At 39.0% G+C, this 18312-nt stretch overlaps 1 protein-coding gene across 1 annotated transcript; it reads right to left on the minus strand.

The window, feature by feature from the left end:
• Positions 1–2053: 2053 nt before the first annotated feature.
• LOC103695445 (uncharacterized) lies at positions 2054–3803 on the minus strand. Its single transcript, XM_008776779.6, has one exon. It carries the CDS (start codon positions 3427–3429, stop codon positions 2335–2337), a length of 1095 nt encoding a protein of 364 aa, XP_008775001.4. The 5' UTR covers positions 3430–3803; the 3' UTR covers positions 2054–2334.
• Between the last annotated feature and the right edge of the window lie 14509 nt (positions 3804–18312).

Here is an 18312-nt window from a genome sequence, read left to right on the forward strand (position 1 = left end):
AAAAGTTATATTTCCATGGGAATATAATTCCTACGTTTTATGGAAAAGTTTTTTCCATGAGAAACATAGGAAAGTTACTTTCTCGTGAGCCGAAAATCACTCCATTTTTATTTTTTCCCCAAAAAAACTCTCCAACATTAAAGAGGCATTAAAGACCTAATTTTTATTAAGGGTATAATAGAAATTACACATAATTTTTTTAAAAAAGAGGATGGTCAACCAAACATAAGTACTTTAAAAATCTGTCACTTTTACATTGTCGATCAAACATGCCAAAGTATTTTTCCATATTTTTTTTTCAGGAATCTATTTTTCAGAAATCATATTTCTAGGAAAAAAAATGCTTCCTGCGAACCAAACGAGCCCTTAGAGTCTAGTAGTAGAATTAAGTCTAGGATTGGTCCGCTTGCATACAACCAACCGTCAGAAATGTTCTCTAGCTTTTCTTTTCTTTTTTTTAACTCTTTGAAAAGATGTTACAGAATTGCCTAGGCTTTCAAAAGTATTTGGGTGTTTTCATGGCTCTAGGATTAGTAGAAAAATCTGAACGTCTGCAGAGAACTCTACGTCTCTCCTATAAGTTTAGCCTCGTGTTGTCAATATTAGAGTTTGGGGAAGCCAGAACTCACATTTTCCTAGTTTGGGTGAAGTGAGGGCTAGAGATTTCTTATATGACGCAAGATACAGTTCAAATTGAAGAATAGTAATGCTTGCGACTAATTGCTCTTGGTTTCTAGATAGTGGGGACTTGCATGCGTGATCACCCTGCTCCGGAAGTAGTTAATAGAACTAGCATTGAGACTTCAATTTGTCACGTCGGATATGGAATAGATCAAAAATTTATCAACCCGAATCCAATTTGTTTATTAAGCAAGTCAAAAATTCAGACCTAAATTTGATCATTTTATTAAATAAAAAGCTCGATCCAATCTATATTGAGTTGAATCAAGTTAAAAAGATAAGTATTGTTGCCCCTAACTTCAATGAGCTCTCTCATCCATTGCTGTGATATTAGGAAATGCATTATTTGGTTTGACAAAAGAGAATACCAGTCAGACAGGATATATGAAAATTATCAAAATATGTTTTGACGTCCTCTGCAAATCTTGTTGAATTGCTTGCGCGGTCCTTACTCTAAGAATATAGTTTGTAGCAAGCGGCATAAATACTTTAGTAAGCTCCCTTCCTAGTAATGGATTCTTTAGTTTGACGAAAGGCTGAAAAGCCAATCCGGAACAGCGTGAACTATGATACACAGCTTAGTTCACAGGATAGACCTTTCGCAATTTTATTTTGGGGGAGACGCATACACCAGCCACGATGCTGTTCTTCTCTCGGGGACAAATTCATGAATAGTGACTGACCAAATTATGCACAAAATGTCAGCTTAGGCATTTAATCATGGTTATGTAATCATGTAGGCTTTGCTTAACAATTATCAGATACTGTGAACTTTTACCCTTGTTCGAATTTCGCACATTATCATGTAGGATGCCGATATGCTTGGGAGGAAGTCTCGTACGCGAGGTGTAGACTGGGGGCAGACTGGATCATCCTTGAGAGAGACTCTGCCATGGTAATCGCATGGATCCAGAGCTACCGGAGGGATGTAGCTGCTTTTCGACATCCGCCCCCTTTTGGGCTCGTGCGCCGTCTCTCGGACTACTCGTGCTTACAGAGAGGCCAACAGTGCTGCGGATTGGATGGCTTCCAATACAACTCAGCACTCCAAAGATTTCATCTGAAAAAATCACGACTTTATCCTGCCTCCATTGCAATGTCTCTTACTTTATGATTTCTCGGGCTGCACTCACAACCGATGTGTGTGAGGCGCCGATGTAAAAAAAAAAAAAAAAAGAACAACAAAAAGATGGGCCAATCCATCATCCCACTCCAACGAGAGCGCAAGGGGTTGTGAGCGATTTTAGTTACCCCTTTGCCCAACCTGTTATAGGCCTATAGCACAACGAGAATGTAGTGCTGCATAAATAAATGAATAAATAAATAAATAATATATAAAATACATAAATAAATAAATAAAAATAAAGTCACATGCTCGAAAATTCCTAACAGTTCAGACTGGAAGAAGAACTCTGGTACATCAAAGGATCCAAAAGGGAACATCTCCATCATGACTCTTCCTTAGCAGAAAATAAACCGGCAAGAACAAAATGCAAAAAAATATATAAAAGATAAAGAAGCACATGATATGATATCACCATGCGCTCCAAACACAGTCCCTAACTTGAAAGAACAGGAAAGGAAAGAAACATCAAACACCCATATCACAAATTCTCAAAATCATTTGAAACTTCTTCGGTAGATCTCTTATTATTAGATCCCCGGATCCCACTCCACACACGGACCGACACCATTTAATTCGTTCTTAGCCCCACCATTGGAGTCTTCTGCATCAGCCTTCATCACCTCATACTCCTCTTCCTTCACATTCCTCGCCAGCCACTTTGCTATCCCCACCGCATCCAACCTTATAATCTCGAAAGCCGAATTCCCCTTTGGATGCTGCTCCTGGAACCACTTCTCGCTCCCCGTCCTCCCGGGCGGCCCGGCGTCGACAAACACCCGTCTTGGGTGCTCGGCCAGCGAGTCGCCCATCAGATCCGGGAGGTGTTTAGCCCTCTTCCGCAGCTTCTCGGACTCGTTCTTGGATGGTGGCTCCGGCAAGACATCCTCCGATTCGTTCCGCGTCTCTTCTTTCGCCTTCGAAATCGCCAGCAGTCTCCTCCCTGCTCTGCTGGCCTGGAAATTAGCGGCATTTTCATCGTTGTCGTTACTGGCTCGGCCGATCTTCTTTATGGCGACAATGGTGGATCCGAATCGCCGGATATAAACCGTTCTGTAGTTCGGCGGCAGGTGGAAAGAATGCGACGGGTCCGAGCTTAATCGGACTGCGGTGATGCCGCCGACTCTCAGCACCCGGTCGACGAATTCGAAGGAGGCATCGCTGAAGTCACCGGCGGCGAGCACGAATTCGACGGAGCGGTCGGGAATTTTCCACTCTCGGTCGGAGGACACCGGCTCGATCTGGTTGTGCTTCAAGAAGGGGAGCCGGGAGCCGGGGTCCCCGAGGAAGACGGCGCGGGCGCGGGCGCCGAGCAGTCCCTGGTGCTGCAGATCGCGGAGAAGCATTGGGAGATAGAACGGGTCGTCGACCCAACGAGACCGCGGGGCGGCGGCGCCCGGCGGCGGAGCCGCGGGCATTCCGGCCGAGAGGAGCACGGCGCGGAGCCAGGGGAGGGTGAGGATGGCGGCGATGAGGAGCACCGACCGGGCAACGAGCTGGAGTAGCCGGAAATCAGGCAGCCGGATCACGAGACGGTCCTCTCTGAGCTCGATGGCTCCGGCGGCGGCGGAAGGGCCCCCCGGGGGTGTTCGTCTGGTCGTCGTGCGAGGGCTAGCGTTCTTCATGGCGGTCTTCTTTGCTGATTGCGGCAAAGATGGAAGCCGGAACAGATGATGGCAAGAGAGAAACACGGCAAGCGGTGATGGGGGTGAGATTAGCGAGTGCAGAAGCGGGCAGCGGTGTGATTACCACCCACGAGACCAACCCGAGTGCTGAAGGATCTGGCCCAGAGGAGCATCAGCTGGCGCATTCGCTCGGCTTCCATGGTGGAAGGGGGTTCTTTTCTCCGGTGAGCCTCAGATCGACGGTGGAGATGGGGGATGGGATCTCATCTCACATTCTCCACCGGCGAGAGGCGGTGGGAAGGGAGAGGAGGGGTGTACTTTGGAAAGAGACACGAGTAAGAAAAGGAGGAAGGGACCGATGGGGAAGGGATCGGAGAGAGGGATTTATTATTGAGAGAGGAGGGGGAGAGAGAGGGGTATTGTGGGAAATTTAGGGGGATAATTATTTTTATATTTTACTAGGGCATCTGGGGTTTTAACGGTTTCGCGCAAAATGAGTTTCACCGCAGCTGCCAGCCAGCTGATATTATTTTAAAAACTCCGGGAAGAAATCGTTTTAACAAAATTTAAGGAGAGTAACCAAATCATAACCAATTTACTCCACCAAATTTATACCGATAGGGAGCATTTGGTATGGGATGATCAATCCAAGATCAAGAATGATGTAGATAAAGATGATGAGATAATTGTGTTTAATTACACCACGATGATCCTATGTGGTAGTAATTTGGAATCATCCCGATCCCTCAAATCACCATCCAACTTAATGATGGAATGACTAAGATCAGAAATCCAAGGTCATCTCGAGGTAGTGATTTTGGGCTGAAAATTGAAGATAAAAATACTCAACCGTTAATATATTATATCAGCATTATATATACAATACTATATTATATTGATATTATATTTTATATTTTATGATAAAGTATACTATAATATATTATCAATCATATTATTGTCATATTATTATTTAATGTTAATTTTAAATTATAGTAGGAATATATTATTTTACTTATATTATATAATGAAAGTATTTTACATATTACTTCTATGTGCCTTATTTTTCTAATCAAAACAATTATTAGCATTAAAAATTAATATATTATAAGTATAAATAAAAATATTAATTCTATAATGATAAGTAATATCTCTTTATAGGACTAATAAATATATATTTTTATAAAATATATTAATAATTAATATAAAAATAAATATATTAATACTTTATTAAAAATATTTTGTTTGATTAATAGATATATTTTATGAAATATATTAGGGATAATTGTGGTATTGTATGGTGAGTGATCTTGAATTTTTATTGGAATACCAAACATATTGCTCATGGATATTTGGGATTCTTTAATTATTGAAATATAGCATACCAAACGTGGTGATTTTAAATTATCTGAGATCAAATTACTCCGCAATAAACATTATCAGTGATCTAAGATAACCTGGGTGATTCCATTCGGGTCACCAAACCCCACCATATTATATATGGTTATGGTTAATAACTATCACTAAAGATTTAATCTTTTATTATAAATTTCTTATAGATTTGGATATTGTTGTTCCAAATCTGAACAAACCACACCTACTAACGCCCCTAGCTTTTATTCTATTATACAAACTATTTGACCAAGAAAAAAAGAAAAGAAAAATTAGTCAGAATAACATGGATAAAAATACTTTTCCGCTATTTTACGAAAAGTAGCTAACAAAAATCATAATGATAGCCATCATTTTTTTAAAAAAAAACAATTCATTCGGAGTTAAGTTGTTTAAATAACAACAAATATTTGTGTGATAATAGTAAATAATATTTCTGATGGGAGATTATGATTTGAGAATATGGATGTGATGTGGTTGAAATATTGATCCGTTAGCAACCGGCACCTTCCATGTCACTAAACCCGGCTTAGCTCTAACTAGCGATGGCATTCCACCGCATCAACCATTTTATCCAATTCGAAGTTTCTTTTATACAAGGAGGGCTAATCCCCCATCCACTGTCCTATACGGCTATACCTCACCCCATCGAGGCTAGAACACTTACCTAGAAAACAACTCAATCACGATGATTGGCTGAATCCAGAGACAACACAGCACTAACGGGCTACACTCGTTGCTTCAGGACATATGTGAAATTCCGAGAGTTTGACGCCTTTCAACACGCAACTTTCGAAAGGCGAATAGGATTGCCGACTGAATTACGTTCTTTGCCACACACCACTTAGGAGATTTCTTCCGTGAAAGTATTGAGGTCATCCTACCCGCTCTGCGTTAGATACTTGTTTCGGATTGTTCTGGAGGCGCTCATGCTTGTCTACCATAAGGCGCCGGTTTATAAAAATAAATAAATAAATAAAAATAAAAATAAAAAGGGCTAGAGCCCGAGTCCCTTTGCAGGTCAAGCGGCTGCACAAGGAAAGAACGTACAATCGGAGATCGAAAGTAGGTTCGACGACCTTGGGAGTTGAATCCACCCTATGCTTATATCATCCTATCCAAGGCTCAGCGTTACCCCATTCAAGCCTTGTTTGAGCAAAATATATATATGAGATTATTTAACTCCACCAAGCCACCTAAGCATTCATGCCAATCTATAATGCTGATTTGGCAATATTGTAATCACATCAAATATTATGAGTGCACCAATTTCGTCTTGCCACGTGGCAAGAGAATCAATTATATGCATGCAACGGGAGTCCTGTAGCATTACTCAGTAAATAATATAAGAAAAACACAGCCCCCTCCATATACCATTCCATTCCAAACTAGCCATTCCATGATTCCATCTCTCTCTCTCTCTCTCTCTCTCTCTCTCTCTCTTAACTGTGCTTAGTAAAAAGCTCACGTAAACATCTTGTGTCTAAAATTTCTGAAATCCTTGGACTGCCCCATCCTACGCAATGATGAATTGGTCTCCATTTTGGCGACGAAGGCAAAATCAATCACGTGCATCTCGCATGATTATCTCCTCCCCGGGTTTGTGGCAACGGAGATAGAGGGAGGCAGCGGAAATAACCCTAGAGAGGAGTTACAGTGACAGAGAGGGATGGTAAAAAATTAACAAGAGATTGGCATAGAAACGAGCGAAAGCACTGGGCACGTCCTCATGAAGTTTTGCCCATCCATCCCACCGTGGATTTCTTAGACAATTGTGACCAGGCCTTCGTTTCTTTGGTGGCTCCACATATGTGATACGTTGAAACCCTAGCCATGCTTTCCCCTCCCTTTTTTTTCCCCTGATTTTGTCCTATTTAAACTTCGTTTGGTTTGTAAAAAGAATTTTTTTTTCTAAAATATTTTTTCTAAAAAATTGATGCCGTGACTTATAATATATAAAAAAATAGTTTTTGGATATTTGGTTAACCATGAAAAATTAATATTTTCCAGATTGGCTTATGTTTGGTTGACCGTCTAATCTTCGAAAAAAATTGTCAAAAATATCTATTATATCCACAAAGGAAAAGACTTCATCATATCCTATCTAACAGGCATTTTTGTTAAAAAAATTACCTCAATTCTTAGTAGGTGGAAATTTGATTTTTTTCATATCTCACATATTTTTTTATAAAATATAAAAATCTTATTTCTATGAATAAGCTATTTTTTTAATCTCTTTTTTTCTAAATTCTAATCAAATATGAAATATTTCTTTTTTTTTTTGGCTGACCATGCTCTGCTTTTTTTCCTCTTCTCGCTGCCCGAATGAGTCTATAGCGATACATGTCAAGGAGAGATATGGTTACTTCACTTGGCATGGCCCTCCGAACTGGCGAGGAACTGGAGGCTTGAGACTCAGCGCTAGAATTGCAGAGCCAAGGAAGCTGTCTGATGTGGTACTTGGTCACTTCCTGGATGGTCACTGGAGATGGCATTGGCAACTTGGAGAGCAACATTCCATCACGGTCTAATAAATTGGGAGGGTGACCAAGAGAGAGCTCTTCTCAGAAACTGCCTTCCCCACGCCACGCCCAAAAAGCCTGAAAAGGACAATACGTGAGGGCCCCTGCACACCTAAGCACAATGCATGAAGATCATTTCAGTCCACAATGGGCGCTCTTGAACTGATGGTACGATGATGCGGACCAAACAAAGCCAGCCCTTACATCGGTTATCGTGCAAAGGTCAGGGACCCACCTACTGTACAATAGATACCTTTTGCTTGGTCAGCTGATTCGGCATCATGGGCACGCTTGATTCGCGGGATCTATTTTTTCTTCTAGAAATATAATTTTTGAAAAATAAATTTTTAAAAATATGATGTGTAGGAAAGTATTTTTAGCATATTTGATTAACAATGAAAAAGTGACAAATTTTCAAAAGTGCTTGTGTTTAATTGGCCATCCACTTTTATTAGGTCTTTAATGCTGAAGGATCTTTTTGGGAAAAAATAAAAATAAAGTGATTTCCGCCTAATGGAAAAGACTTTTTCATGAAATGTGGGAATCATATATTTATGGGAATACAACTCTTTCATCTCTCTTATTTGAAGACTCCAACCAAACAAGAGGCATCTCATTACTTTCCCGTTGACCACACTTTTCCTCCTTTTCCCGCGAACCAAACGAGCCCTATGTGATTAGGAGAGACTGGATCTATACGCAACACGATTTTAACTGATTAGGAACTTGATGAGTAAAAATTTCGAAACTCCGGACCACTTTGTTGGATTGGAGCCGTGGAAATTGCAGTTTCGTTGGGTTTAGATTGTATCTTTTGTATGAATAATTGATCTTCTCTCACGATATAGCTTATTGAATTGTGCTAGGCATAAATTTTTAAGCACTTTAAATTTTTTCATTCATCCGTCTGACGGGATCACGAAGCCACCAATGCATGATCTAATGATGTATTCGTGCGAAGGAGAGCCTCCTCTTTAAATTCAGCTGCTTATGCTGCTTCTTCCGATGGGGACATTAATAATGATCTATCTATTTTAGCAGAAGGATTTGACAAATTATTTTCTTCAAAACAGATTTGGGGATCAACAGAAAGTTAAAAAGACTCTCTTTTTTAACTTACTTAGTCCATTTTTAGCACGACAAGCAGTGAATGATAAAAACCATCTTAAATAGGATCATAATAGAACCAATCTTGAAAGGAAGCATACCTGGATCCATGATAGACTGAACGATCAAAGCTTCCTTTGTTTTCTGGATGATCAAGTCCTTAGTTCGTATCTCCCTCTTGGCCCCTGTTCGAACACTCAGGAGATGGAGTCCAATTTTCTGTTCACTTGCTAGGCAGAGGGTGAGACCCGTTATGTTATCCTACCATCAAGGATAGTGCTTCCACTTCTCACGGAATTGTAACTGACCACGATGTGGTCATGTGGGTCAAAACCCAACATTCTCCCACTTGGCCCATATGATCATACTTTAGTTAGAAATGATATAAACATTAGGCGCGCATCATTCTAATCCATAGTCAGTTGGGTCATCATAATACCATAATTAAACAACTTACTAATGCGAGTCAAGGCGGTTCCACATCAATATAATGACATAGTTCCTTCCAAGTACTACAACACTAGCAAATTATTTAACCATAGTCCATAAATGAGAAGTATCTTTAATGGTCAAACATTATGTCTTTGTCAGAAACAATTCCTGTAATCATACATTCAAACCCATACATGTACATATATTTGAAGAACAGGAAAAACAGAAACATAATCAATTATATCTAAGTGTCAAAGAAATAAACATAATACAATCCTCAACAAATATCATGGATTACAACTAAGACCCATTCTTTCAACATGCTCTTTAAAAGTCTTCGGTTGTAAACCTTTTGTCAAAGGATCTGCAATCATGAGCTCTGTCCTCATATTTTCTATAGACACATTTTGTTTCTGAACTTCCTCCTTGACAACAAAATATTTAAGCTCAATGTGCTTGGCACCATTAGAATATTTGTCGTTTCTGGAGAAATGGACGGCTGCAGTATTGTCACAAAAGATTCTCAGCGGCCTGGCAATAGAGTCGACAATCCCAAGTCCCGAGATAAAGTTACGCAGCCACAAACTATGAACCGTGGCCTCAAAGCATGCCACAAATTCTGCTTCCATGGTGGACGAAGCAGTGCTTGTCTGTTTGGCACTTTTCCATGAGATTGCTCCTCCAGCTAATAGGAACAAATAGCCAAACGTTGACTTTCTACTATCCACACATCCAGCAAAGTCTGAATCCGAATAGCCAATCACCTCAAGGCTATCTGACTTTCTATATGTAAGCATGTAATTCTTTGTTCCTTGCAAGTATCTCATCACCTTCTTTGCAGCTTTCCAGTGATCTATCCCTGGATTACTTTGGTATCTTCCTAGCATTCCAACTGCAAAACTGATGTCCGGTCTGGTACAGGTCTTAGCGTACATCAAGCTACCAAATGCAGAAGCATAAGGTATATTTTCCATCTGCTTACGTTCCAATTCATTCTATGGGCATTGCATGAGACTAAATTTATCCCCTTTCTGAATTGGAACAACACTGGCTGAACAATTCTCCATACCAAATCTCTCTAGAACTCTGTCTATATATGCCTTTTGAGACAACCCTAACAATCCACGTGATCGATCACGAAATATTTCAATGCCTATCACGTAGGTTGCCTCATTCATATCTTTCATTTCAAAGTTCTTTGAGAGAAAAACCTTAGTTTCATACAATAAGCCAAGATCACTACTGGCAAGCAATATATCATCAACATATAGGAACAAAAAGATAAACTTGCTCCCACTGACCTTCAGGTATATACACCGATCAACAGTGTTTTCCTTAAAACCGAAGGAAGTGATGGTATCATTGAACTTGCGATACCATTGTCGGGAAGCTTGTTTAAGACCATATATTGACTTCTTTAATTTGCAAACCATGTGTTCTTTTTCCTTTAATGGGAAACCTTCGGGCTGGTCCATATAGACTTCTTCATCTAAACTCCCATTTAGAAAAGCAGTTTTTACATCCATTTGGTGCAACTCTAAATCATAATGTGCAACCAAAGCCATAATAATTCTAAATGAGTCCTTTTTAGATACAGGAGAAAAGGTCTCTTTATAATCAATGCCTCCTTTCTGAGTGAAACCCTTGGCCACCAGTCTGGCTTTATGTCGTTCAACATGACCCTTTGAGTCGAGCTTGGTCTTAAAGACCCACTTACACCCAACTGTCTTACAACCTTCGGGCAAATCAACGACATCCCAGACTTCATTCTGATCCATTGATTTTAACTCATCTTTCATGGCATCAATCCATTTAGTCGAATCAATACTTTCTATGGCTTGTTTAAAAGAAACCGGATCTTTTCTTGTCCCTATATCAAAATCAAATTCTTGTAGATAAACCATATAATCATTTGGAATGGCAGATCTTCTTTCTCTTTGAGATCTCCTTAATGTCATCCCTTGTGGTTCTTCTACAACTTGTTCAGTGGTGATAACTTCATTATGGAGTGTTTGATCATTAATTTGTTGTTCATTGTTATTAAACTGTGTGACAACTGTAGGAACAACAATTTTCTTAGAAGTCATGGGTAAAGGGACTTGCACCATAACTTCTTGAATTTTCACATTTTGTGGTTTATCACTCCCACTGGTTTCACCATTCTCAATGAATTTGACATTACCGGTCTCTATAATTCTCGTACTATGGTTAGGACAGTAAATCCTATACCCTTTGGATTTTTCGGGATAACCTATAAAGTATCCACTAATTGTTCTAAAATCCAATTTCTTTTCATGTGGATTATAAATTCTGGCCTCCGCCGGACAACCCCAAACATGCAGGTGTCTTAAACTCGGTTTCCTTCCTGTCCATAACTCAAAAGGAGTTTTTGGAACTGCCTTACTAGGAACCCGGTTTAATATGTATACAGCGGTCTTAAGGGCTTCCATCCACAACGATATGGGTAACGGAAAATTACTTAACATACTCCTAACCATATCCATAAGTGTACGATTACGCCTTTCAGCTACTCCATTCTGCTGTGGCGTTCCCGGCATAGTGTATTGAGCACGTATGCCATGCTTTTCTAAGAGTTTAGCAAATGGGCCAGGGTGTTGTCCTGTTTCATCATACCTACCATAAAATTCACCACCTCTATCAGACCTGACAATTTTCACCTTTCTATCTAATTGTCTTTCAACCTCAGTAATGTATACCTCTAGGACATCCACTGCCTGAGATTTTTCATGCAACAAATAGACATAACCATAACGTAAAAAATCATCAATAAAGGTGATAAAATACTTCTCTCCACCAAATGATGGAGAGTCAAAAGGCCCACAAATGTCTGTATGGATAATTTCAAGAAATTCTTCACTTCTTGTGGCAACTTTCTTTGTGTGTTTGGTTTGCTTTTCCTTAATGCAGTCTACACACATACCGAGATCAGTAAAGTCTAAGTTTAACAAAATCCCATCCTTTACTAATCTCTCTAATCTTTCTTTGGATATATGACCCAATCTTTTATGCCACAAGTTAGAAGATCTTTTATTTATCATGTTTCGTTTAATTCCAATATTACGATGCAAGGTCATAAGAGTTTCAGCAAAATGATTATCAAGATTTACTTTATATAAACCATCACACAAGACACCAGAATCAATGAAGAGATTGTCTTTGAAAAGACGCAAACTAGCATTCCCAATTTTAAAGAAATATCCTTCAACATCAAGTTTAGAAACAGAAATTAAATTTCTAGAAATAGAAGGAACATAAAGAGTCTGAAGCAAATCTAAATGAGAACCAGTATTTAAAAGCAAACGATAGGTTCCAACAGCTGTTATAGGAACTCTAACCCCATTCCCCAAAACGATAAAACTCTCATTTGGATCTTGCATCTGGGTTGTAAGGAATCCCTGTATCGTATTTGAAACATGAACATTAGAACCTGAGTCAAACCACCAAGTATTAGAAGGAACTTCAGTAAGGTTTGATTCAAAACATACATAAGCCAAAGGCTTACCTTTCTTTTCAAATCATGCCTTGCGTTTATGGCAGTCCTTCTGATAGTGTCCCAATTTTTTGCAGAAATGGCATCTATCTTTGTTTTGTTTCTTCTTATGAACCTCGGTATCATGATGAGGCTCTTTACCCTTGGATGGTCCACTCTTCATGCCCTTTCTTGGCTTCTTCCATTTCTTCTTGGCTCCATGACTTACAAGATTGACAGAATGATATCCTTGTTGCTTAAGTCTTGTCTCCTCTTGAACAAGCATACTGGTCAATTCATTCACATTCCACTTATCCTTAATAGTGTTATAGTGAATTTGAAATGATCCAAATTGAGGAGGCAAGGAGTTCAAAATAAATTGAACTAAAAAGGATTCATTCACATCCATCCCAAGAGCCTTCAGCTTAGCAGCTATATTTGTCATTTCAAGGATATGCTCATGCATCCCACAAGTACCATCAAATTTCATGGTGGTAAGTTTAGCCATTAATGTCCCAGCCAGAGACTTATCAGCAGATCGAAAACGTTCTTCCACAGTTTTCAATAATGCTTGAGCACTGTCACATTCAGGAAGCGTTGACTTGATATTGTTCGCTATACTCATCCGCATAAACATAATGCTCAATCTGTCGATCTTTCCCAAGTCTTATAAAAAGACCTTTCTTCCGAGCTGCTCAAATCAGTAATGTCAGCCGGTTTCTCAGATCGGAGTGCTAAATCAAGATCCAGAACACCTAGGTGAAACTGGACTTGTTCATTCCACTCTGAGAAATTAGTTCCATTAAAGATCGTAACAGATGAAGCTTGCGAATGAAGCGAAACAGGAATAGATACTGCAATAAGAAAATTAACAATAAGAAAATGCTTACAACATTAACACTTTGAGTTAGCAATAATGATGAATAACATAAACAGTATTACCATAATACACCTTTGGGTAGTAATCATGAAATACTAAATTACTATTATGGTGATTCCCAATTCACCTAGGAATAATTAATGATATAGGTCCAAAATTCAAATAGGTCTGTTGCCTTTGAGCATCCAATACCTATTAAATCAAGGATACTCATTAATTATCCTAACTCAGCAAATCAATCATTTGAAAGTGGTGCACCTTTGGGCCAATCCATAATATCTCATGATTGAAAAACTGTAAGTCATAATTTGCAAAGTCATTATCTTAATACCTGGGATTAGAGTATTTGATGACTTGATGTCTATTAAACATTCTAGTTGGGTTACTTTGGCAACTACCAAACTATTTCATAATATAGACATCAAATTAAAATAATGACATTGCACATAATTGACAATTCATAATATGACAAATTAAAATAAAACATGTATTTAATATTTTACTAATCTACACAATCAGTACATATGTCATATCATGCTATCAAGTATACTAAAATGTAAAATAAATGACAAAATTTTTTATCACATTACCCTACAAGGACCTCTGCATAAATAATATGTTTTATAGGGACTAAATTAACATATTTTGAGGATCTCTAAATAAGTGATATGCTTTACAGGGACTAAATCAAAATATTTTGTTTCTTATAGCCCTGGAAGGATGTCAGCATAAATAAAATATTTTACAGGGGCTTAACAGAAACAATTTCATCTTTTAACAGCCCTCTAAGGACTTCACTATAAATAAAATATTTCACAGGGATTTAACAGAAACATTTCTTTCTTTAACAGCCCTGGAAGGACTGTATGCATAAGTTTAACATTTAACAGGGACTGAAATGAAAATTATTCGTCCTTCTAACAGCCCTGGAAGGACTGTTTGCACAAATAAACTATGCAGAGGGGCTTAACCAAAAATTCCCTTTTTATTGGCCAAACGAACTCGGGTTTCGGATCGAAACCCAAAAACCCGAACCCGTTATGCCCGTTATGCCCATTATGCCCTTTTTTTAAATGCAGACGGGTTACCAATTACGGGTTCGGGTTAAAACTCAAAACCCGGACCCGTTATGAATAAATTAATATTTTTTTTTAAAAGAACTAAAGACGGGTCGGGATTCCTCCTCTTTTAGCGGCGGGCTAGGGTTCCGCCGAACCCAGCCCGCCAGCCTCCGGTCGCCGGGCGACGAGCGCGCCGCCTCCTTCCGGTGGACCCGCCGCCCGATGGCGAGCCCACCGGCAGTCGCACGCCAGCAGGGCAACGCCGGCGGGTTGGGGTTCCGCCGAACCCAACCCGTCGGCTCTTAGGAGCAGCGGGCGGCGATCATGCCGCCGGACGAAGTGCCGCCCGACGGCGCCACCGGGATGGGCCCGGTGCCGGACGAAACGCCGCCCGACGGCGTCACCCGGGCGGTCGAACCACCCGCACTGACTCCGGTGAGTTTTATCTTTTTTTTTTTTTTTAAAGGGTGGGAGGCAGACCATGGCCGGCGGCTACGCCGGATCCTCTGATGGCTCATGGCGGCATATGCCGGCCAGATCCGGCGTCAGCAGGGTCATTCTTCCCCTTTTGGGGTTGTTTCTCAAATCCATGAATCCGGCCCGATCCGGCATTTGGATGGGATGGAAGCCATGGCCGATCCGGCATTGGGGTTGTTTCACCGGCCATCACAGGGTCGGACCATCCCATTGCCAAGTCCCTGCGGCCGTGGAGGACTATCCATGGACTGTCAAAAATGGGTCTTTTACCATGATCTGGTTCTCCCCTTTACTGTGATCTGGTTCTAGGATGAACCAGGCTCTGATACCACATGATAAAAACCATCTTAAATAGGATCATAATAGAACCAATCTTGAAAGGAAGCATACCTGGATCCATGATAGACTGAACGATCAAAGCTTCCTTTGTTTTCTGGATGATCAAGTCCTTAGTTCGTATCTCCCTCTTGGCCCCTGTTCGAACACTCAGGAGATGGAGTCCAATTTTCTGTTCACTTGCTAGGCAGAGGGTGAGACTCGTTATGTTATCCTACCATCAAGGATAATGCTTCCACTTCTCACGGAATCGTAACTGACCACGATGTGGTCATGTGGGTCAAAACCCAACAGTGAATCCTTTTTTCGGATAAAAGATACAAACCTATCCTAGTTTTATTATAGTCTAACTTAAAAAATTCACACGTTAGAAAGTTTCTTAGCTCCCCGGCTAGCACCAAGTTGAACGCATCTGATTCTTCTTTGTAGGGCTGTGAGCTTTTTACATAGATCTAAGAGTTTAAGCTTGATCTTTATGATGGTGTAAGCTTGATGTTCCATCCTTCCGGCGGCTCTCTTTATTCTTCTAATAGTTGGGGTCGATTTTCTTCCCATTCGACTCACAAAATTAGTGCAGCTTAAAACTGATATTTCTTCTAACAATTGGCCACCATAATTTAACCAAGAGTTGTTGCTTAAATAGAACTTCAAAATTTTAATTCTCATATTATATGTAAGATAGGAATATTAACAGGTGTTCGCCAAATAATTTAACCAAGAGTCATTGACATTTTTTTTTTTTTGCACCAAATAAAGCATGAGGATTTTACAGAGAAATAGGCTTTAATTTTACCTGTACAAAAATGAATAGCTTTCCTTTGGAAATGGCGTTCTGAATTTTACTAGACTAATGTGCCCCTATTTTCAGGTGGACTTAGGAGTGTAACTGAGTCGAAATTAATCAAGCTCAGATATAATGAAGCTTGGTTTGAAATTAATTTCGAGTTTGAACTCCTAGATCCAGCTCAATTTATTTCTCATTATTCTAAGCTCTATTTGAGCTTAATTTCAGGTCGATCCAAACATGAGCCTATTTGATTAACTTAATAATCCTAAATGGAGATGAAATTAACTCAAGATTAGATGAAGCTAAGTTTAAATTTGAATGAAATTTAATTCTTGATTTCAAGCTTGTTTTAAAGTTTGGTTCATAGCTAATTTAATATTTAATTGATCCAAAAAATAAAAAAAATGCACCAATTCCAGTTAAAACCTTAAATCAATGATCTAGCATAAATAAAATATATTTATAAAATAGTTAAATATCTCCTAGTCTGATCAAGCTGCATTGGAAGCCTAGTAGACATGTCGCTTGCTTGACCATACATGTGATTGCATGTACATCATTCCTTTTTTTGTGTTTGCATCATTTTCAGAATAGAGATCATGATGCGGGAGAGTGAGCTGCTCTACTGATTTTGGGAGTATGAGTAGATTCATATGTCCAAAGTTACATTATTGGTAAAAAAAAAAAAAATTGTATTGTTACTTTATATATTAATTTCTCTGAAAAAATTGATAAACAAATCAAAACGTTATGTATGTTCATATATCTCCACCATGGTCATGTTAAGTAGGGAAAAGCGAAAAAATAGGAGGAGTTTGAGAATAGGTAGACATGTGTGAAGTATAAAGGTTGAAATAAAATAGATTTTAAATATAAAAATGTTGTATGAAAATAATTTTGAAAATCATTTAACACCTAAAGATTAGGTAAGAATAAAATCCTAAAGTACAATAAATAACACACGATATCATGAACTGAATTTTCTCATCTCATCCTGATGATATACAAGAACCTCTTGCTGGAGCTTTCATCAAAGCATGGAGCTATCAGCTTTTATGTTTTAGAATTTAGAGTAACAGAGTCATCCAATTGTGAAACCTAATCTTAAATGAGTTGGTGGATAAAAAGACTTCTTACTTGGATCGAATGAGTGATAACATGATGGGGACTGTTTTAAGATCAGTCTTTAGAAAGGAAAGACGTGTTTGGAAGTTGGCTGCAGCTTACCATTGAATCACAAGAGTTTGTCATGCAACTCTTTTAAGATTGACTGGAGATTACTCTTATTAAAGAATCAAAGTGTCTCCTATGCAAAGGTAAGGCCAAATGGCCCAAGTCTTCTGCAAGGACTCTTTAGAGTGAACATGCTAAAGTTCGTAACTTATTAGTCAGGGAGAAGAATAACCAGGAGACAGAAAGAAAAGAAGAACATGGTAGTGTGCATTTGTCTACCAATTTAGTCCCTTAGCTTCATGAAATCCAAGAGTTTGAGCTTCTCATCCTATTAATTTAAAAGAGAAATGGAGAGAATTTCCTGTAGTCTAGTTAAATGGGTTCAAACTACAACCATTTGATCTTGAATTTAAATGCTAGTAGCATTTGGTGTCACGATGACTACTTTTTTGATATGGGACCTAGAATACATACTCGTTTCACCAAGCGCTTGGTTTTCTTGAATCCCAACTACTTATCAGGTTAATGCAATATCAGCTAGAGCATTGAGGTGCTAGCTAACTTGAATTTTTGTTCTCTCTGAAAAATAATAAAGCTAGTTAAATTTGTGCAAGTAGGATACAATCCATCAAAAGCTATTAGAAATCCAATAAACTTGAAAACTAAATGATAACCTTCGATCATGCTCATTTAGTCGAATAATTGGGAAACATAAATTGAGAAAGCACAAATTTTCTTACTCAATTGAAGCATTAAAAATAAAGACTTGGATTGAGACAAAAGGAATCTCTCAATTCAATAGGGGCAGCAGCAGGATAAGTCCAATGGTAATACACCTGAGCACACTTGAGCTCTTCAAAAAGAAAGATGAAGTTGAAATTGTTGAATTATTATGGAAGGAGAGTAAACAGATAATGGTTTATCTTAAACTTAAACACTCGCAGCAATTCCTGTCATGACGACTACTCGCTGATATGGTGAACCTAGGACAAGAAAATTTCTCATACTTTGTTTGATGCAGGAGCACGAGCCTAAGTCATGATGGACGTATGTTGAGTTTGGATCCTTGCTTGAGTGTGCCCGAAACACATTGGATTCATAATTTTCAGCATTTAATTATATTGGATTGAGTCTATTTTATTTTGGTCAATTAGGCCACATCGAGTCCTTTTATTTTGGGTTTATTTGAGTTCTTGTCTTGGGTTTGCAATTTGCTTATTTATGTTTAT

This window comes from Phoenix dactylifera, chromosome 15 (genome assembly GCF_051530095.1).
Source record: "Phoenix dactylifera cultivar Ajwa chromosome 15, Ajwa_hap1_PhDact_Kaust_v1.1, whole genome shotgun sequence".
NCBI classification, from domain to species: Eukaryota; Viridiplantae; Streptophyta; class Magnoliopsida; order Arecales; family Arecaceae; genus Phoenix; species Phoenix dactylifera.

What these genes read in the sequence shown, in the direction of transcription:
- LOC103695445 (XM_008776779.6), bottom strand. Translation starts at nt 3,429, where the DNA reads ATGAAGAACGCTAGCCCTCGCACGACGACCAGACGAACACCCCCGGGG.